Source organism: Xenopus tropicalis, chromosome 8 (genome assembly GCF_000004195.4).
Source record: "Xenopus tropicalis strain Nigerian chromosome 8, UCB_Xtro_10.0, whole genome shotgun sequence".
Taxonomy (NCBI): domain Eukaryota; kingdom Metazoa; phylum Chordata; class Amphibia; order Anura; family Pipidae; genus Xenopus; species Xenopus tropicalis.
In genome coordinates this window covers 142,369,735-142,392,060 of record NC_030684.2, presented here as the reverse complement: position 1 = coordinate 142,392,060, position 22,326 = coordinate 142,369,735, and the positions used below count along the sequence as shown (strand labels likewise).

Below are 22,326 nucleotides of genomic sequence, written 5' to 3'. Positions count from 1 at the left end.
TGTCTCTACCACTGTCTCTCTCTGCCCCCTGGGGATCTACTCTATAGAACTGAACCCAGAGCTCTAGGTGAGACCTTACCCAGGGATCTATAAAGTGGTACCGCTGTCTCTCTCTGCCCCCTGGGGATCTGCTCTGTAGAACCCAGAGCTCTAGGTGAGACCTTACCCAGGGATCTATAAAGCGGTACCGCTGTCTCTCTCTGCCCCCTGGGGATCTGCTCTGTAGAACCCAGAGCTCTAGGTGAGACCTTACCCAGGGATCTATAAAGCGGTACCGCTGTCTCTCTCTGCCCCCTGGGGATCTGCTCTGTAGAACCCAGAGCTCTAGGTGAGACCTTACCCAGGGATCTATAAAGTGGTACCGCTGTCTCTCTCTGCCCCCTGGGGATCTGCTCTGTAGAACCCAGAGCTCTAGGTGAGACCTTACCCGGGGATCTATAAAGCGGTACCGCTGTCTCTCTCTGCCCCCTGGGGATCTGCTCTGTAGAACCCAGAGCTCTAGGTGAGACCTTACCCGGGGATCTATAAAGCGGTACCGCTGTCTCTCTCTGCCCCCTGGGGATCTGCTCTGTAGAACCCAGAGCTCTAGGTGAGACCTTACCCAGGGATCTATAAAGCGGTACCGCTGTCTCTCTCTGCCCCCTGGGGATCTGCTCTGTAGAACCCAGAGCTCTAGGTGAGACCTTACCCAGGGATCTATAAAGTGGTACCGCTGTCTCTCTCTGCCCCCTGGGGATCTGCTCTGTAGAACCCAGAGCTCTAGGTGAGACCTTACCCAGGGATCTATAAAGCGGTACCGCTGTCTCTCTCTGCCCCCTGGGGATCTGCTCTGTAGAACCCAGAGCTCTAGGTGAGACCTTACCCGGGGATCTATAAAGCGGTACCGCTGTCTCTCTCTGCCCCCCTGGGGATCTGCTCTGTAGAACCCAGAGCTCTAGGTGAGACCTTACCCGGGGATCTATAAAGCGGTACCGCTGTCTCTCTCTGCCCCCTGGGGATCTGCTCTGTAGAACCCAGAGCTCTAGGTGAGACCTTACCCAGGGATCTATAAAGTGGTACCGCTGTCTCTCTCTGCCCCCTGGGGATCTGCTCTGTAGAACCCAGAGCTCTAGGTGAGACCTTACCCAGGGATCTATAAAGTGGTACCGCTGTCTCTCTGCCCCCTGGGGATCTGCTCTGTAGAACCCAGAGCTCTAGGTGAGACCTTACCCAGGGATCTATAAAGCGGTACCGCTGTCTCTCTCTGCCCCCTGGGGATCTGCTCTGTAGAACCCAGAGCTCTAGGTGAGACCTTACCCAGGGATCTATAAAGTGGTACCGCTGTCTCTCTCTGCCCCCTGGGGATCTGCTCTGTAGAACCCAGAGCTCTAGGTGAGACCTTACCCAGGGATCTATAAAGCGGTACCGCTGTCTCTCTCTGCCCCCTGGGGATCTGCTCTGTAGAACCCAGAGCTCTAGGTGAGACCTTACCCAGGGATCTAAAAAGCGGTACCGCTGTCTCTCTCTGCCCCCTGGGGATCTGCTCTGTAGAACCCAGAGCTCTAGGTGAGACCTTACCCGGGGATCTATAAAGCGGTACCGCTGTCTCTCTCTGCCCCCTGGGGATCTGCTCTGTAGAACCCAGAGCTCTAGGTGAGACCTTACCCGGGGATCTATAAAGCGGTACCGCTGTCTCTCTCTGCCCCCTGGGGATCTGCTCTGTAGAACCCAGAGCTCTAGGTGAGATCTTACCCGGGGATCTATAAAGCGGTACCGCTGTCTCTCTCTGCCCCCTGGGGATCTGCTCTGTAGAACCCAGAGCTCTAGGTGAGACCTTACCCGGGGATCTATAAAGCGGTACCGCTGTCTCTCTCTGCCCCCTGGGGATCTGCTCTGTAGAACCCAGAGCTCTAGGTGAGACCTTACCCAGGGATCTATAAAGTGGTACCGCTGTCTCTCTCTGCCCCCTGGGGATCTGCTCTGTAGAACCCAGAGCTCTAGGTGAGACCTTACCCAGGGATCTATAAAGTGGTACCGCTGTCTCTCTGCCCCCTGGGGATCTGCTCTGTAGAACCCAGAGCTCTAGGTGAGACCTTACCCAGGGATCTATAAAGTGGTACCGCTGTCTCTCTCTGCCCCCTGGGGATCTGCTCTGTAGAACCCAGAGCTCTAGGTGAGACCTTACCCAGGGATCTATAAAGTGGTACCGCTGTCTCTCTCTGCCCCCTGGGGATCTGCTCTGTAGAACCCAGAGCTCTAGGTGAGACCTTACCCAGGGATCTATAAAGCGGTACCGCTGTCTCTCTCTGCCCCCTGGGGATCTGCTCTGTAGAACCCAGAGCTCTAGGTGAGACCTTACCCGGGGATCTATAAAGTGGTACCGCTGTCTCTCTCTGTCCCCTGGGGATCTGCTCTGTAGAACCCAGAGCTCTAGGTGAGACCTTACCCGGGGATCTATAAAGCGGTACCGCTGTCTCTCTCTGCCCCCTGGGGATCTGCTCTGTAGAACCCAGAGCTCTAGGTGAGACCTTACCCGGGGATCTATAAAGCGGTACCGCTGTCTCTCTGCCCCCTGGGGATCTGCTCTGTAGAACCCAGAGCTCTAGGTGAGACCTTACCCAGGGATCTATAAAGCGGTACCGCTGTCTCTCTGCCCCCTGGGGATCTGCTCTGTAGAACCCAGAGCTCTAGGTGAGACCTTACCCAGGGATCTATAAAGCGGTACCGCTGTCTCTCTCTCCCCCCTGGGGATCTGCTCTGTAGAACCCAGAGCTCTAGGTGAGACCTTACCCAGGGATCTATAAAGCGGTACCGCTGTCTCTCTCTGTCCCCTGGGGATCTGCTCTGTAGAACCCAGAGCTCTAGGTGAGACCTTACCCAGGGATCTATAAAGTGGCACCGCTGTCTCTCTCTGCCCCCTGGGGATCTGCTCTGTAGAACTGAACCCAGAGCTCTAGGTGAGACCTTACCCAGGGATCTATAAAGTGGTACCGCTGTCTCTCTCTGCCCCCTGGGGATCTGCTCTGTAGAACCCAGAGCTCTAGGTGAGACCTTACCCAGGGATCTATAAAGCGGTACCGCTGTCTCTCTCTGCCCCCTGGGGATCTGCTCTGTAGAACCCAGAGCTCTAGGTGAGACCTTACCCGGGGATCTATAAAGTGGTACCGCTGTCTCTCTCTGTCCCCTGGGGATCTGCTCTGTAGAACCCAGAGCTCTAGGTGAGACCTTACCCGGGGATCTATAAAGCGGTACCGCTGTCTCTCTCTGCCCCCTGGGGATCTGCTCTGTAGAACCCAGAGCTCTAGGTGAGACCTTACCCGGGGATCTATAAAGCGGTACCGCTGTCTCTCTGCCCCCTGGGGATCTGCTCTGTAGAACCCAGAGCTCTAGGTGAGACCTTACCCAGGGATCTATAAAGCGGTACCGCTGTCTCTCTGCCCCCTGGGGATCTGCTCTGTAGAACCCAGAGCTCTAGGTGAGACCTTACCCAGGGATCTATAAAGCGGTACCGCTGTCTCTCTCTCCCCCCTGGGGATCTGCTCTGTAGAACCCAGAGCTCTAGGTGAGACCTTACCCAGGGATCTATAAAGCGGTACCGCTGTCTCTCTCTGTCCCCTGGGGATCTGCTCTGTAGAACCCAGAGCTCTAGGTGAGACCTTACCCAGGGATCTATAAAGTGGCACCGCTGTCTCTCTCTGCCCCCTGGGGATCTGCTCTGTAGAACTGAACCCAGAGCTCTAGGTGAGACCTTACCCAGGGATCTATAAAGCGGTACCGCTGTCTCTCTCTGCCCCCTGGGGATCTGCTCTGTAGAACCCAGAGCTCTAGGTGAGACCTTACCCGGGGATCTATAAAGTGGTACCGCTGTCTCTCTCTGCCCCCTGGGGATCTGCTCTGTAGAACCCAGAGCTCTAGGTGAGACCTTACCCAGGGATCTATAAAGCGGTACCGCTGTCTCTCTCTGCCCCCTGGGGATCTGCTCTGTAGAACCCAGAGCTCTAGGTGAGACCTTACCCGGGGATCTATAAAGTGGTACCGCTGTCTCTCTCTGTCCCCTGGGGATCTGCTCTGTAGAACCCAGAGCTCTAGGTGAGACCTTACCCAGGGATCTATAAAGTGGTACCGCTGTCTCTCTCTGCCCCCTGGGGATCTGCTCTGTAGAACCCAGAGCTCTAGGTGAGACCTTACCCGGGGATCTATAAAGCGGTACCGCTGTCTCTCTGCCCCCTGGGGATCTGCTCTGTAGAACCCAGAGCTCTAGGTGAGACCTTACCCAGGGATCTATAAAGCGGTACCGCTGTCTCTCTGCCCCCTGGGGATCTGCTCTGTAGAACCCAGAGCTCTAGGTGAGACCTTACCCAGGGATCTATAAAGCGGTACCGCTGTCTCTCTCTCCCCCCTGGGGATCTGCTCTGTAGAACCCAGAGCTCTAGGTGAGACCTTACCCAGGGATCTATAAAGCGGTACCGCTGTCTCTCTCTGTCCCCTGGGGATCTGCTCTGTAGAACCCAGAGCTCTAGGTGAGACCTTACCCAGGGATCTATAAAGTGGCACCGCTGTCTCTCTCTGCCCCCTGGGGATCTGCTCTGTAGAACCCAGAGCTCTAGGTGAGACCTTACCCAGGGATCTATAAAGCGGTACCGCTGTCTCTCTCTGCCCCCTGGGGATCTGCTCTGTAGAACCCAGAGCTCTAGGTGAGACCTTACCCAGGGATCTATAAAGCGGTACCGCTGTCTCTCTCTGCCCCCTGGGGATCTGCTCTGTAGAACCCAGAGCTCTAGGTGAGACCTTACCCGGGGATCTATAAAGTGGGTTTGGGAAGTTGCTTAGAATTAGATTTTCTTGCACTTTGCAGATAGTTTGGGAGTAGTTGCCCTTTAATCTGAGTGAGTGGGATGCGTTGCCCGTAATGATAATAATGATAAGATGTGAAACAAATCTGTGGGGCAAACTGAGTCCCTAGTTGCACAATCTCTCGGGGACGCTCTATAGGCCGCGTGTCTCTATTTTGTTCCTGTCAGTCTCATGTTTATTCAGCAGCAAAGTGGGTTGAGCTTGAGAGAGAGTCGGGCCGAGCGGCGAGGGGAACCAACTGTATCTGAGACAGAGAGAGACAGAGAGACAGAGAGACAGAGGGAAGAGAGCGCTCACTCACTCAGGGCAGAGAGAAGACAATGGATAAGTAAAGCTGAAGGTGAAAGAGGCTAATGGGGCAACAGGCAAGAAGAAATTTGGGGCAGTAGTTAGTGTGAATAGGTACTGGGTGCAAGAGATACTGGGGCAATTATAGGAGGGAATAGGTACTGGGTGCAAGATGCACTGGGGCAATTATAGGGGGGAATAGGTACTGGGGCAATTATAGGAGGGAATAGGTACTGGGGCAATTATAGAAGGGAATAGGTACTGGGTGTGAGAGGTACTGGGGCAATTATAGGAGGGAATAGGTACTGGGTGCAAGAGGTACTGGGGCAATTATAGGGGGGAATAGGTACTGGGTGCAAGAGGTACTGGGGCAATTATAGGAGGGAATAGGTACTGGGTGTGAGAGGTACTGGGGCAATTATAGGAGGGAATAGGTACTGGGTGCAAGAGATACTGGGGCAATTATAGGGGGGAATAGGTACTGGGTGCAAGAGATACTGGGGCAATTATAGGGGGGAATAGGTACTGGGTGCAAGAGATACTGGGGCAATTATAGGGGGGAATAGGTACTGGGTGCAAGAGATACTGGGGCAATTATAGGGGGGAATAGGTACTGGGTGCAAGAGATACTGGGGCAATTATAGGGGGGAATAGGTACTGGGTGCAAGAGATACTGGGGCAATTATAGGGGGGAATAGGTACTGGGTGCAAGAGGTACTGGGGCAATTATAGGAGGGAATAGGTACTGGGTGCAAGAGATACTGGGGGCACATTAACTGCAAAGGGGTTTCAGTGGTAAAGAGACTGGGGAAAGTGAGCAGAGTAACATATAAGGGGCATTAGGTTGGGGTGATTGGCTCCCAGTTACAGTTGAAGAGACAGACAGACAGACAGTCAGACAGACAGACAGACAGTGTATGAGGGACAGACAGACAGTGTATGAGGGACAGACAGACAGTGTATGAGGGACAGACAGACAGACAGTGTATGAGGGACAGACAGACAGTGTATGAGGGACAGACAGACAGTGTATGAGGGACAGAGGGGCAGAGGGGCAGCAGATGCCAGGCCAGGGGCAAGACTTGGGGGCACAGAGAGAGGGGGGGAAGGAATGGTGGGGTAGGTTGGTGTCGGGGAGACTGAACGAGTGAAGAAGAAGAAGAAGAGAGAGATAAAGAGGAGGAAGAGCTGAGGAGCCGGAGGCAGAGAGAGGATCTCGGGGGCCCCCAGGAAACAATGAGCTGAGAATGGGGGGGCCAGATGTCGCCCCGAGTTTATTTTGCCTCTTGTTTCTTCACCTTCGATTCCTGGTCTCTGCTCACATCCATCATCCCCTGTGCCCCAAACCAGGTAAACATGCCCTCTGACCTTTCCCCTCTCACCTCCCCCTCTAACCCCCCTGACCCCCCTCTAACCCCCTCACTGACCCCCCCCTCTGACCCCCCCACTAACACACTAACCAGGCACTTGAGGTCCAAATCATTATTGCTTAGATTTTCCTCTGTTTCTTATTTGAGCCCCAAAATAATTAAGTATAGGTGCAAAAATGCACAGTAACCATAGGAGCTTGCACTCTAGTGGTATAATGGGAGACCCTGCCCCAAGGAGCTTACACTCTAGTGGTATAATGGGAGGCCCTGCCCCAAGGAGCTTACACTCTAGTGGTATAATGGGAGGCCCTGTCCCAAGGAGCTTACACTCTAGTGGTATAATGGGAGGCCCTGCCCCAAGGAGCTTACACTCTAGTGGTATAATGGGAGGCCCTGCCCCAAGGAGCTTACACTCTAGTGGTATAATGGGAGGCCCTGTCCCAAGGAGCTTACACTCTAGTGGTATAATGGGAGGCCCTGCCCCAAGGAGCTTACACTCTAGTGGTATAATGGGAGGCCCTGCCCCAAGGAGCTTACACTCTAGTGGTATAATGGGAGACCCTGCCCCAAGGAGCTTACACTCTAGTGGTATAATGGGAGACCCTGCCCCAAGGAGCTTACACTCTAGTGGTATAATGGGAGACCCTGCCCCAAGGAGCTTACACTCTAGTGGTATAATGGGAGGCCCTGCCCCAAGGAGCTTACACTCTAGTGGTATAATGGGAGGCCCTGCCCCAAGGAGCTTACACTCTAGTGGTATAATGGGAGGCCCTGCCCCAAGGAGCTTACACTCTAGTGGTATAATGGGAGGCCCTGCCCCAAGGAGCTTACACTCTAGTGGTATAATGGGAGACCCTGCCCCAAGGAGCTTACACTCTAGTGGTATAATGGGAGGCCCTGCCCCAAGGAGCTTACACTCTAGTGGTATAATGGGAGGCCCTGCCCCAAGGAGCTTACACTCTAGTTGTATAATGGGAGGCCCTGTCCCAAGGAGCTTACACTCTAGTGGTATAATGGGGGCCCTGTCCCAAGGAGCTTACACTCTAGTGGTATAATGGGAGGCCCTGCCCCAAGGAGCTTACACTCTAGTGGTATAATGGGAGGCTCTGTCCCAAGGAGCTTACACTCTAGTTGTATAATGGGAGGCCCTGTCCCAAGGAGCTTACACTCTAGTGGTATAATGGGAGGCTCTGTCCCAAGGAGCTTACACTCTAGTGGATAATGGGAGGCCCTGCCCCAAGGAGCTTACACTCTAGTGGATAATGGGAGGCCCTGCCCCAAGGAGCTTACACTCTAGTGGTATAATGGGAGGCTCTGTCCCAAGGAGCTTACACTCTAGTGGATAATGGGAGGCCCTGTCCCAAGGAGCTTACACTCTAGTGGTATAATGGGAGGCCCTGCCCCAAGGAGCTTACACTCTAGTGGTATAATGGGAGGCTCTGTCCCAAGGAGCTTACACTCTAGTGGATAATGGGAGGCCCTGCCCCAAGGAGCTTACACTCTAGTGGATAATGGGAGGCCCTGTCCCAAGGAGCTTACACTCTAGTGGATAATGGGAGGCCCTGTCCCAAGGAGCTTACACTCTAGTGGTATAATGGGAGGCCCTGTCCCAAGGAGCTTACACTCTAGTGGATAATGGGAGGCCCTGCCCCAAGGAGCTTACACTCTAGTGGTATAATGGGAGGCCCTGCCCCAAGGAGCTTACACTCTAGTGGATAATGGGAGGCCCTGCCCCAAGGAGCTTACACTCTAGTGGATAATGGGAGGCCCTGCCCCAAGGAGCTTACACTCTAGTGGATAATGGGAGACCCTGTCCCAAGGAGCTTACACTCTAGTGGATAATGGGAGGCCCTGTCCCAAGGAGCTTACACTCTAGTGGTATAATGGGAGGCCCTGTCCCAAGGAGCTTACACTCTAGTGGATAATGGGAGGCCCTGCCCCAAGGAGCTTACACTCTAGTGGTATAATGGGAGGCCCTGCCCCAAGGAGCTTACACTCTAGTGGTATAATGGGAGGCCCTGCCCCAAGGAGCTTACACTCTAGTGGATAATGGGAGGCCCTGCCCCAAGGAGCTTACACTCTAGTGGTATAATGGGAGGCCCTGCCCCAAGGAGCTTACACTCTACTGGTATAATGGGAGGCCCTGCCCCAAGGAGCTTACACTCTAGTGGATAATGGGAGGCCCTGCCCCAAGGAGCTTACACTCTAGTGGATAATGGGAGGCCCTGCCCCAAGGAGCTTACACTCTAGTGGATAATGGGAGGCCCTGCCCCAAGGAGCTTACACTCTAGTGGATAATGGGAGGCCCTGCCCCAAGGAGCTTACACTCTAGTGGATAATGGGAGGCCCTGCCCCAAGGAGCTTACACTCTAGTGGATAATGGGAGACCCTGTCCCAAGGAGCTTACACTCTAGTGGATAATGGGAGGCCCTGTCCCAAGGAGCTTACACTCTAGTGGTATAATGGGAGGCCCTGTCCCAAGGAGCTTACACTCTAGTGGATAATGGGAGGCCCTGCCCCAAGGAGCTTACACTCTAGTGGTATAATGGGAGGCCCTGCCCCAAGGAGCTTACACTCTAGTGGTATAATGGGAGGCCCTGCCCCAAGGAGCTTACACTCTAGTGGATAATGGGAGGCCCTGCCCCAAGGAGCTTACACTCTAGTGGTATAATGGGAGGCCCTGCCCCAAGGAGCTTACACTCTACTGGTATAATGGGAGGCCCTGCCCCAAGGAGCTTACACTCTAGTGGATAATGGGAGGCCCTGCCCCAAGGAGCTTACACTCTAGTGGATAATGGGAGGCCCTGCCCCAAGGAGCTTACACTCTAGTGGATAATGGGAGGCCCTGCCCCAAGGAGCTTACACTCTAGTGGATAATGGGAGGCCCTGCCCCAAGGAGCTTACACTCTAGTGGTATAATGGGAGACCCTGCCCCAAGGAGCTTACACTCTAGTGGATAATGGGAGGCCCTGCCCCAAGGAGCTTACACTCTAGTGGTATAATGGGAGGCCCTGCCCCAAGGAGCTTACACTCTAGTGGTATAATGGGAGGCCCTGCCCCAAGGAGCTTACACTCTAGTGGATAATGGGAGGCCCTGCCCCAAGGAGCTTACACTCTAGTGGTATAATGGGAGACCCTGCCCCAAGGAGCTTACACTCTAGTGGTATAATGGGAGGCCCTGCCCCAAGGAGCTTACACTCTAGTGGTATAATGGGAGGCCCTGCCCCAAGGAGCTTACACTCTAGTGGTATAATGGGAGGCCCTGCCCCAAGGAGCTTACACTCTAGTGGTATAATGGGAGGCCCTGCCCCAAGGAGCTTACACTCTAGTGGTATAATGGGAGGCCCTGTCCTAAGGAGCTTACACTCTAGTGGTATAATGGGAGACCCTGCCCCAAGGAGCTTACACTCTAGCGGTATAATGGGAGACCCTGCCCCAAGGAGCAGATCTATATCTATATATACAGTGTAGTTTATTTGTTTTTTGGCTTTAGTTCTCCTTTAATTCAGTTAAGCGCAAGGTGCATTTCCCCCAGCGCGCCGGTGCAGGCTGCAGCAGCTCAGGCAGATGTTACTGGTTTCCCGTATGTAAATGGCTGCTTTGCATACCCAGCGCCCGGGGCCCGAGCTTCCTGCCTCCTGCGAGCGACACAGAGACTCACCCCCAGATCCTGCGCCTGTTATTAACCCCTTCTGTTATTAACCCTTCCACCCCCACACACCGAGCTGCTGCAGCACTCCTACAGCCCCTGCCCTGGTAACTCCCAGTACCTCCCACTGAACTATCCCCCCCGACCCCTCCTGTGGGCCCTTCCAGAGCTGCCATTGGCCAAGGGCAAGTGTCCTGAGTCTTCAGCATTATACACAGGGGCACGACTAAGGGGGTCAGGCCCCCCCATGGAATCCCATGTGACTTGTCATGTCGGGGCCAGATGGCCACAATAGAACAACATGGAGACAGTAGGGTAAGATGGAGACAGTAGGGCAAGATGGAGACAGTAGGGCAAGATGGAGACAGTAGGGCAAGATGGAGACAGTAGGGTAAGATGGGGACAGTAGGGCAAGATGGAGACAGTAGGGCAAGATGGGGACAGTAGGGCAAGATGGAGTTAGTAGAGCAAGATGGGGACAGTAGGGCAAGATGGAGACAGTAGGGCAAGATGGGGACAGTAGGACAAGATGGAGACAGTAGGGCAAGATGGGGACAGTAGGGCAAGATGGGGACAGTAGGACAAGATGGAGTTAGTAGAGCAAGATGGGGACAGTAGGGCAAGATGGAGACAGTAGGGCAAGATGGAGACAGTATGGCAAGATGGGGTTAGTAGGGCAAGATGGGGACAGTAGGGCAAGATGGAGACAGTATGGCAAGATGTGGTTAGTAGGGCAAGATGGGGACAGTAGGGCAAGATGGGGACAGTAGGGCAAGATGGAGACAGTAGGGCAAGATGGAGACAGTATGGCAAGATGGAGTTAGTAGGGCAAGATGGGGACAGTAGGGCAAGATGGAGACAGTAGGGCAAGATGGAGTTAGTAGGGCAAGATGGGGACAGTAGGGCAAGATGGAGACAGTAGGGCAAGATGGGGACAGTAGGGTAAGATGGAGACAGTAGGGCAAGATGGAGACAGTATGGCAAGATGGAGTTAGTAGGGCAAGATGGGGACAGTAGGGCAAGATGGAGACAGTAGGGCAAGATGGAGTTAGTAGGGCAAGATGGGGACAGTAGGGTAAGATGGGGACAGTAGGGTAAGATAGAGACAGTAGGGCAAGATGGAGACAGTATGGCAAGATGGAGTTAGTAGGGCAAGATGGGGACAGTAGGGCAAGATGAAGACAGTAGGGCAAGATGGAGTTAGTAGGGCAAGATGGGGACAGTAGGGCAAGATGGAGACAGTAGGGCAAGATGGAGTTAGTAGGACAAGATGGAGTTAGTAGGGCAAGATGGAGACAGTAGGGCAAGATGGAGACAGTAGGGCAAGATGGAGTTAGTAGGGCAAGATGGGGACAGTAGGGCAAGATGGGGACAGTAGGGTAAGATGGAGACAGTAGGGCAAGATGGAGACAGTATGGCAAGATGGAGTTAGTAGGGCAAGATGGGGACAGTAGGGCAAGATGAAGACAGTAGGGCAAGATGGAGTTAGTAGGGCAAGATGGAGACAGTAGGGCAAGATGGGGACAGTAGGGCAAGATGGAGACAGTAGGGCAAGAAGGAGACAGTATGGCAAGATGGAGTTAGTAGGGCAAGATGGGGACAGTAGGGCAAGATGGAGACAGTAGGGCAAGATGGAGTTAGTAGGACAAGATGGAGTTAGTAGGGCAAGATGGAGACAGTAGGGTAAGATGGAGACAGTAGGGCAAGATGGAGACAGTAGGACAAGATGGAGACAGTAGGACAAGATGGAGACAGTAGGGCAAGATGGAGACAGTAGGGCAAGATGGAGACAGTAGGGCAAGATGGAGACAGTAGGGCAAGATGGAGACAGTAGGGCAAGAGGGAGACAGTAGGGCAAGATGGAGACAGTAGGGCAAGATGGAGACAGTAGGGCAAGATGGAGACAGTAGGGCAAGATGGAGACAGTAGGGCAAGATGGAGACAGTAGGGCAAGATGGAGACAGTAGGACAAGATGGAGACAGTAGGACAAGATGGATACAGTAGGGCAAGATGGAGACAGTAGGGCAAGATGGAGTTAGTAGGGCAAGATGGAGACAGTAGGGCAAGATGGAGACAGTAGGGCAAGATGGAGACAGTAGGACAAGATGGAGACAGTAGGGCAAGATGGGGACAGTAGGGCAAGATGGGGACAGTAGGGCAAGATGGAGACAGTAGGACAAGATGGAGACAGTAGGACATGATGGAGACAGTAGGACAAGATGGAGACAGTAGGGCAAGATGGAGACAGTAGGGCAAGATGGAGACAGTAGGACAAGATGGAGACAGTAGGACAAGATGGGGACAGTAGGGCAAGATGGAGACAGTAGGACAAGATGGAGACAGTAGGACAAGATGGAGACAGTAGGTCAAGATGGGGACAGTAGGACTCATAGCCCTGAGTCCCCCCCTATACCAGCACCCCATACAGTGTCCCTCCCATGCAATGTCACCAAGGGGGGGCAGCTGGGGCCCAAACAATAGCCCAGCACTGGGCCCTCACGCTTGTCCCCTGGGCAGAAGGTTTATGCTTCCTGTTGCTTTCCTGTGCCTCGTCCCCCTCCCCAAACCATGGCCCCAACCTCCACCCCCTCCATTAATAGGAATTAACTGGAATTTCTCACTGACTGTACCCCCCCCCCCCCCCCCGCTGCCCTAGTAAATGTTTAATCCCCAGTGTTTGGCAGCTGCTAACAGTGCAATGCACTTGTATTTCCTTGCCTGCTCCCCCCCCCAGGGAACACTGGGGGCATATTCACCTATATAGAGGGAGGGGCAGTGACTCTATGAGTCATGCAGTGGGTGGGACTAGAACACTCTGATGGAAGCTTTGATGGGAGAGCTCTTCATCTCAACTAACTCTACTTGTTACATGGGGAGGGAGGGGATTGTTTATACAGAGCTCATTATTTCTCTCTAAACTAACTCTCCTGGTTACATGGGGAGGGAGGGGATTGTTTATACAGAGCTCATTATTTCTCTTTAAACTAACTCTCCTGGTTACATGGGGAGGGGTGGATTGTTTATACAGAGCTCATTATTTCTCTTTTAACTAACTCTCCTGGTTACATGGGGAGGGGGGGATTGTTTATACAGAGCTCATTATTTCTTTCTAAACCAACTCTCCTAGTTACATGGGGATGGAGGGGATTGTTTATACAGAGCTCATTATTTCTCTCTAAACTAACTCTCCTGGTTACATGGGGAGGGAGGGGATTGTTTATACAGAGCTCATTATTTCTCTTTTAACTAACTCTCCTGGTTACATGGGGAGGGGGGGATTGTTTATACAGAGCTCATTATTTCTTTCTAAACTAACTCTCCTGGTTACATGGGGAGGGAGGGGATTGTTTATACAGAGCTTATTATTTCTTTCTAAACTAACTCTCCTGGTTACATGGGGAGGGAGGGGATTGTTTTACAGAGCTCATTATTTCTCTTTAACTCTTCTGGATACAGGGGTGAGAGTATAAACAATCCCATAATACATTGGTACTTAATAAAAAGGGAATGAAGGGCAAATATTTAGATTTTCTATAGATAAACAGCCGCTTGGGGCACATGTGTATGTGGCTGATGCCCCGGGGGAAAAATAGGGCAGTAAGGGCAAGTAACGGCTGTGAAACCGACCTGCTCTCTCTATTCCTCCCTCAGTAACGAGGAACAAAACAAGTTCAGTCAATAATCAGTGTAAGTCACCCAATCAGCAACCGTATGGGAAAGGGAGGCGGCTAACTGCCCTCACCTACTGCCCCTCACCTACTTACCCTCACCTACTGCACCTCACCTACTTACCCTCACCTACTGCCCCTCACCTTCTTACCCTCACCTATTTACCCTCACCTACTGCCCCTCTCCTACTTACCCTCACCTACTGCCCCTCACCTACTTACCCTCACCTACTGCCCCTCACCTTCTTACCCTCACCTATTTACCCTCACCTACTGCCTCTCACCTATTTACCCTCACCTACTGCCCCTCACCTACTTACCCTCACCTACTGCCCCTCACCTTCTTACCCTCATCTACTTACCCTCACCTATTGCCCCTCACCTACTTACCCTCACCTACTGCCCCTCACCTTCTTACCCTCACCTACTGCCCCTCACCTTCTTACCCTCACCTTCTTACCCTCACCTACTTACCCTCACCTACTGCCCCTCACCTTCTTACCCTCACCTACTTACCCTCACCTACTGCCCCTCACCTACTTACCCTCACCTACTGCCCCTCACCTACTTACCCTCACCTACTGCCCCTCACCTTCTTACCCTCACCTACTTACCCTCACCTACTGCACCTCACCTATTTACCCTCACCTACTTACCCTCACCTACTGCACCTCACCTACTTACCCTCACATACTTACCCTCACCTACTGCCCCTCACCTTCTTACCCTCACCTACTGCCCCTCACCTTCTTACCCTCACCTACTTACCCTCACCTACTGCCTCTCACCTATTTACCCACACCTACCTACCCTCACCTACTGCCTCTCACCTATTTACCCTCACCTACTGCCCCTCACCTACTTACCCTCACCTACTTACCCTCTCACCTCACTACTCATCACGTGACTCCATGTAATTCATGAAACCTGGGCCCCAAAAATGGGGCAGATACAAGTGTTGCCCCACAGAAACAGGGTTCGGCAGGTCCCGTCTCTAACAATCTGCCCCCCTTCATTCATCTCCTGGGTCTCCCAATCTCTCTCCCCCTTTGCTTTCCCTATAGCCTGTATATACTGTATATATATTGATCATTCTCTCATTACTTCGTCCCCTCCCTCCTTCCTCTCAGTGCTCCCCCCAAATAGCAAAGTTGCCCCTCTCCTTTCCAATGTATCGCTGACCTGCCCGGGCTGCGAAGGAGATGTTTTCTGGCGCTGTGGCCAAGTTGAGTGCCCAAAGAGGATGATGAAAGAGGGACGTCTGCTCTTGAAATCCATCCAAAGCAAAGATGGGAAAGTCTACACCTGCATCAAGGAGAAGCAAAGTGTGTGCTCAGTGGAGCTCCTGGTGGAAGGTGAGGGTAATGAGCCCCAGATCTCTATCAAATCAGGACAGAGATTGGTTGCAAAGCTGTTTCGCAATCGAGGTTATTTAGGGTTGGGATTCAACATTTGGCAGAGGCAGATCATTGGTTGGGCTAGGGGTTTCATTTGAGAACCTTCGAGAAGACAATCCCTGTACCATTTTGGGTTGGTGACAATACCATACACTTGACTAAGAAAACTAGTCACCGACCTGGGCTGGTGTTGTTTATACAGCTCTTATGTGGAGGCCACACAAAAGTCATACAGTTCATTAGGACCCACATGAGTGTGGTAAGTCCAACACTCGCCATCTCATGTGGTCACTTTGACCATTTTTGACCTGGCTACCTGACCTTGTATTGGCTGCAAACTCTTATTGAACCTTGTGTAGGGCCAATATGATGTCTTCTTCACTTATTATCTCCTCTTTGCTTGGTCAGAAGCTTCTCAGGACTGTGGATGTGGGCAAAGAGGTCTGCAGTTGCTTTTAATATGATCTACTTGTGGGTCCAGGTAAATTGAATCAGACCATATGAGTGGATTTGCCCTTTGATACCTACATTGGCTAAGCAGTTCTTGGTGTGGGGGTCTCTTCTGAGAATCCAACATTGAGTGGTCGTCCATGAGTAATCCATGTGTCCTGAGCCCGTAGACTTTAGAAACCTTAAATCAGTAGAAAAAGTTATAACCTCCAAGAAAGATCTTCATAGATAAAACAACCTCCCTCTAATGTAGACCTACTGAATGTGTCCTGCAGAAGGTTCTTCAGGATCATGGATCAGGATCATCTTGACATGATCCTGGGCTGGCTAGTGAATGAGACAGCTGAGTTACCCAGGTGGTTGGGAGTGTAGATAGCATTGTCCCATAGCAGGGTCTGTGGCAGAATGAAGACTCGGTAACACTTGGGTGTTATTGGTTCACAGAGGAGTTGGAAAAGCCCGTGATGGAGTGCTACCTGCGGCACCCAGCCAGCAACATCACCTGTGAGTGGCAAAAGAACTCAAGGATTCCTCGTGGCAACAAAGTCACCCTCATTTCAAGCAGGGGGTAAGTAAAGGAACCTACATGCCTTGATTTGGAGAGTTATTTGATTCCTAGAGGTGTCTACAAACCTTCTCACAAGATCTCATAGATAGCCCTTGGTCCCTCCAGACCGAGTTTATTGTCCTGATGACCTGCCTGACCAATACCAGGCCAAAAATCAAGTGGATATTGCTTGGACAGGTTTGAGATGACCTCTGGACGAGGACCACAATAGTGCGTTGATGTGTGTGAGGCTTTAACGATGGGTGTCCATGATGGATAATGCATTTTATTCACTAGATGTGGTCTTGGAAATGGCACATTTGTGAGTGAGGGCTTAATGGAGTGTGAGTGAGGGGTGTGGAGTGTGCTGGACTTTTTATTAGGGGCTAAGGTTGTGTTCTTCCCTGAAGGAATAAGGCCAAGGCAACATCCAATCCCTGTTCCTATCGCACCTATTCCAAGAAGTACCAGTGCCGCCTTCACCACACAGAGGACTACACCGAGAGCTACTACCTGTCCATGTGTGCGACCAGCCAGACAGACAGTAAAATAGGTGACGCCATGATGGTTAATTACAGGTCTATAAGTAAGTGTTTGCTCTGTGCCTGGTCAGCCATGACTTCCCATTATGTCCTGCTGTGCTCCTAGCCAACCTTTACTTCTGACCATGTCCTGCTGTGCTCCTAGCCAACCTTTACTTCTGACCATGTCCTGCTGTGCTCCTAGCCAACCTTTACTTCTGACCATGTCCTTCTGTGCTCCTAGCCAACCTTTACTTCTGACCATGTCCTTCTGTGCTCCTAGCCAACCTTTACTTTTGACCATGTCCTGCTGTGCTCCTAGCCAACCTTTACTTCTTACCATGTCCTGCTGTGCTCCTAGCCAACTTTACTTCTTACCATGTCCTGCTGTGCTCCTAGCCAAGCTTTACTTTTGACCATGTCCTGCTGTGCTCCTAGCCAACCTTTACTTCTGACCATGTCCTGCTGTGCTCCTAGCCAACCTTTACTTCTGACCATGTCCTGCTGTTCTCCTAGCCAACCTTTACTTCTTACCATGTCCTGCTGTGCTCCTAGCCAACCTTTACTTCTGACCATGTCCTGCTGTGCTCCTAGCCAACCTTTACTTTTGACCATGTCCTGCTGTGCTCCTAGCCAACCTTTACTTCTTACCATGTCCTGCTGTGCTCCTAGCCAACTTTACTTCTTACCATGTCCTGCTGTGCTCCTAGCCAACCTTTACTTTTGACCATGTCCTGCTGTGCTCCTAGCCAACCTTTACTTTTGACCATGTCCTGCTGTGCTCCTAGCCAACCTTTACTTCTGACCATGTCCTGCTGTGCTCCTAGCCAACCTTTACTTCTGACCATGTCCTGCTGTTCTCCTAGCCAACCTTTACTTCTTACCATGTCCTGCTGTGCTCCTAGCCAACCTTTACTTCTGACCATGTCCTGCTGTGCTCCTAGCCAACCTTTACTTTTGACCATGTCCTGCTGTGCTCCTAGCCAACCTTTACTTCTTACCATGTCCTGCTGTGCTCCTAGCCAACTTTACTTCTTACCATGTCCTGCTGTGCTCCTAGCCAACCTTTACTTTTGACCATGTCCTGCTGTGCTCCTAGCCAACCTTTACTTCTGACCATGTCCTGCTGTGCTTCTAGCCAACCTTTACTTCTGACCATGTCTTGCTGTGCTCCTAGCCAACCTTTACTTCTTACCATGTCCTTCTGTGCTCCTAGCCAACCTTTACTTCTTACCATGTCCTTCTGTGCTCCTAGCCAACCTTTACTTCTGACCATGTCTTGCTGTGCTCCTAGCCAACCTTTACTTCTGACCATGTCCTGCTGGGCTCCAAGCCAACCTTTACTTCTGACCATGTCCTGCTGTGCTCCTAGCCCACCTTTACTTCTGACCATGTCCTGCTGTGCTCCTAGCCTGTCTTCCCACCGTGTCCTGCTGTGCTCCTAGGCACCTGAGCCTTCCCCCCATGTCCTGCTTTGCTCCTAGCTAACCAAGCCTTCCCAGGATGTGCTCCTAGCCAACCTTGGCTTCCTGCTGTGCTCCTAGCCAACCTTTACTTCTGACCATGTCCTGCTGTTCTCTTAGCCAACCTTTACTTCTGACCATGTCCTGCTGTGCTCCTAGCCCACCTTTACTTCTGACCATGTCCTGCTGTGCTCCTAGCCTGGCTTCCCACTGTGTCCTGCTGTGCTCCTAGGCACCTGAGCCTTCCCCTCATGTCCTGCTTTGCTCCTAGCTAACCAAGCCTTCCCAGGATGTGCTCCTAGCCAACCCTGGCTTCCTGCTGTGCTCCTAGCCAACATTTACTTCTGACCATGTCCTGCTGTTCTCTTAGCCAACCTTTACTTCTGACCATGTCCTGCTGTGCTCCTAGCCCACCTTTACTTCTGACCATGTCCTGCTGTGCTCCTAGCCTGGCTTCCCACCGTGTCCTGCTGTGCTCCTAGGCACCCGAGCCTTTCCCTCATGTCCTGCTGTGCTCCTAGCTAACCAAGCCTTCCCACCATGTCCTACTTTGCTCCTAGCCAACCTTGGTTTCTGACCATGTCCTGCTGTGCTCCTATCCAAATGATACTTCTCACCATGTCCTGCTGTGCTCCCAGCCAACCAAGCCTTCCCACCATGTCCTACTTTGCTCCTAGCCAACCTTGGATTCTGACCATGTCCTGCTGTGCTCCTATCCAAATGATACTTCTCACCATGTCCTGCTGTGCTCCCAGCCAACCAAGCCTTCCCACCATGCCCTGCTGTGCTACTGGCTAGCTAATGTTTCTCACAATTTCCGGCTAGGGTCTTAGCCAATCTTGTATTCTCCTAGACAATCTAGACATCTCTCATTGCTTTGCTGTCCTTCTAGTCCACCTTGACTTTCCACAATAACCTGCTGTAATTTTAGCCAGCCTGGGCTTTAATGACCTGCTACTCCTTTAGCCAACTTGGGCTTCCCATAATGACCTGCTTCTCTCCTAGCCAACATGTGCTTTGCTCTTTGCCAACCTGGGTTTCCCATGACCACCTTGGGTTTCCCATGACCACCCTTTGCAACCATAGCCTAGCAAAGTATGCTGGGAGATGTAGGCCAACACTAGCTGGAGGTTCTCAGAGAAGCTGATTTCCTGGTGTTCCTTGTCATTTTCCAGTGCAGCCGGATCCTCCCATCGAAGTGACCGTTTCACCCATAGATTTTGCCCCCAGGAAGTTACAAGTGACCTGGCGCAAACCGCGATCCTGGATCGGGAATTTTTATGCCTTGTTGTATGAAGTCCAGTACCGGCCAGAAAACTCCCATCAAGTCTCCAGTGTGAGTCAGTGGCGCCATCTCCCAGATGGTTATGGTACTGAGCCGGCCTGTTTGGGGCAGGCAGTTACGTATCCATGGTGACCCCTGTCCCGCCTTCATCTCTTCTCTAGGCCGAAACGTCAAACTGTACTTTCCATATTGTAGATGCCATCAAGGGCAGGAGGCACTTTGTGTCGGTGAGGGCCAAAGAGGAATTTTATGGTTCGTGGAGTATCTGGAGCCAAGAGGCCAACGCCACACCATGGGCAGGTATGATAAATATCATTTTGTGGTTTGTAGATCGATATCTGAGGGCTGGGCAGGACTGGCACCAGAGAATCTCCCAATAGGCCCAGGCCTAAAGGTGGCAGCACCCATATTATTGTACGTGTATCTAGTGGGCCCCAGCCTAGATCCATTCCCAGCAACCCTCCATCTTATTCTTGCCAGAGTGGGCCCTGTGTGTCAGGTTCTTGGGAGGGCCCTAGGGGGCCCAATCTGACCCTGGGTTCTGTATGGCAACATTCTGGCAGCAGCACTCACTGGTATCCACTTCCTGCCAACGGTCTGAGCTCCACCCATTCCCAGAAAGTGGGCGGTGTTAGCAAGTTCCACAGGCTTCTCTGTGAGCTCTATCTATCATCTATCATCTATCTATCTATCTGTCTGTCTGTCTGTCTGTCTGTCTATCTATCTATCTATCTAACTATCTGTCTGTCTCTCTGTCTGTCTGTCTATCTGTCTGTCTATCTATCTGTCTATCTATCTCTATCTATTTGTCTATCTGTCTATCTATCTATCTGTCTGTCTGTCTGTCTGTCTATCTATCTATCTATCATCTATCTATCTATCTATCTATCTATCTATCTATCTATCTATCATCTCTATCTCTATTTATCTATCAATGTATCTATCTATCTATCTATCTATCTATCTATCTATCTACCTATCTATCATCTGTCTATTTATCTATCTATCTATCTATCTATCTATCTATCTATCATCTATCTATCTATCTATCATCTCTATCTCTATTTATCTATCAATGTATCTATCTATCTATCTATCTATCTACCTATCTATCATCTGTCTATTTATCTATCTATCTATCTATCTATCTATCTATCTATCTATCATCTATATGCCTATCTATCTGTCTTTCTGTCTGTCTGTCTGTCTGTCTGTCTATCTATCTATTTATCTATAGACATCCTATCCTCCTTTACTTGCCTCTTCTCCAGTGAGCACTCACAAACTTTATCCCATATACATTTCAATGTACATATTTTTGTGTTGCCATGGGACACGGATAGTGGCAACGGGGCTCAGCCCCCACCCTCCCGCCCCCCCATGGCATCTGGAGCAGGACTACAGCCTTACTCAGCTTTCTATTCTATATCTGTTTCTATTATTTTGTTGATGTCGGCGGTTTGTGCCAACTTCCCCTTTAATCCCCAGAACATCCGCTCGTCAGCATGTCCGGCACTGGGGGCTGCAGCGCCCCCCCCCCCCCCCCCCGGGGATATAATTAGCAGCATGGAACTGTAACAGGAATATCTAAGGGATGGTTGGCAGTGCCAAGGCTAGCGCCTCTCGCCCCCCGGGTCAGACTGGGCCAATGGGATACTGGGAAAAAACCTGGTGGGCCCCAATTGCGCTTACACCAATGAGGCATTTGATTGGCTGAGCCAGGGAACTGCCCCAACTCAAATGCAAATTCGGGTTCTTTTTGCACAGATTCTGCTCCAACAGAACCAACCGAGGAGACACTGCAGGAGGTGAGCAATCTGGCGCCAATATGGCGGCTTTGTCATAATGGGGGCGGGGCCTGTCTTTAATCCCTATCCCTCATACTGTGATTTGTGCCGCAGGTCTCCGCCTTTTACTTTTACACGGACAGCCCCCAAGGGGACAATGGTGAGTGGATAATATAGTCATAACAAGCGCCCAATCAGACGTCTGCATTTCAGGATTTCTGATTGGCCGCTCAGACACAAATGCTGCGGTTGGAATTAACCCTTGCTTATCTCTGCTGTGACAGACGAAGACTCTGGGATAACGATTTCACCCTCCAAGCCCCCCTGGTACACGTACGTCATTGGTGGGATCAGCTTTGGCTTCATCCTCCTGCTGGTTCTGGTGGTTCTGATAAGGTAAAGGGACCGGACTCGCCTCAAGGTGTGGGTTGGACATTTTCTTTTTAATTGCCGCCCTATTATACTTAGTTGCCATGGGGTAAGGCCCTGCTATCAACATACATGGGTTTAAAGGGGAAGCTAAACCATGACACACAACTATAACCTTATTGGAATAATCTCCCCATAGAGTGTAAGTGCCGTCGCCCCATTACCGCCATGTTTTTGTCATATTTTTGGGTTGTTTTTTTAGGCAGCACCACAAATGGACCTCCTGTATAGCCAAGGGGACTAAACTAAACACTCTGTACTGGGCCGTCCCTTCCGGGGTTAAATCCCACGAGAAACCATCGGCCAACCACGGAGACACCACCGAGACCCCACTGCCCTGAGCCCAGAGTGAGGAATGTGATTGGATCCCAGACAGCGTGGAACTTGGATGTCTAACTGCCCCAGGGCAAGGGCCCAACGGCAAGGGCCACGGGGCAAAGAGACTTTATTCAGGGCCCAATTGGATGTAAATAATGTAAATACGTGTAAATAAATATTCTCTGGATATTGGGGTAACCACTTTATAGATCCCTGGGTAAGGTCTCACCTAGAGCTCTGGGTTCTACAGAGCAGATCCCCAGGGGGCAGAGAGAGACAGCGGTACCACTTTATAGATCCCTGGGTAAGGTCTCACCTAG

General features: G+C 51.7%; 1 protein-coding gene across 2 annotated transcripts; it reads left to right on the top strand.

Moving 5' to 3' along the window:
* The first annotated feature begins 6,113 nt into the window (after positions 1 to 6,113).
* Positions 6,114 to 22,195, top strand: il6r (interleukin 6 receptor). 2 transcript variants are annotated; one of them, XM_031892009.1, is made up of 10 exons: positions 6,114 to 6,471; positions 14,940 to 15,164; positions 16,101 to 16,224; positions 16,614 to 16,789; positions 19,363 to 19,523; positions 19,634 to 19,772; positions 21,240 to 21,280; positions 21,374 to 21,419; positions 21,544 to 21,680; positions 21,891 to 21,981. In XM_031892009.1, the coding sequence occupies exons 1-9, from the start codon at positions 6,369 to 6,371 to the stop codon at positions 21,657 to 21,659; spliced, it is 1,131 nt and encodes a 376-aa protein (XP_031747869.1). In that variant the 5' UTR covers positions 6,114 to 6,368; the 3' UTR covers positions 21,660 to 21,680; positions 21,891 to 21,981. The 2 variants fall into 2 exon arrangements, with proteins under 2 accessions (XP_031747869.1, XP_031747868.1); XM_031892008.1 differs by having other exon boundaries at positions 6,115 to 6,471; positions 21,544 to 21,655; positions 21,891 to 22,195.
* Positions 22,196 to 22,326: the final 131 nt, after the last annotated feature.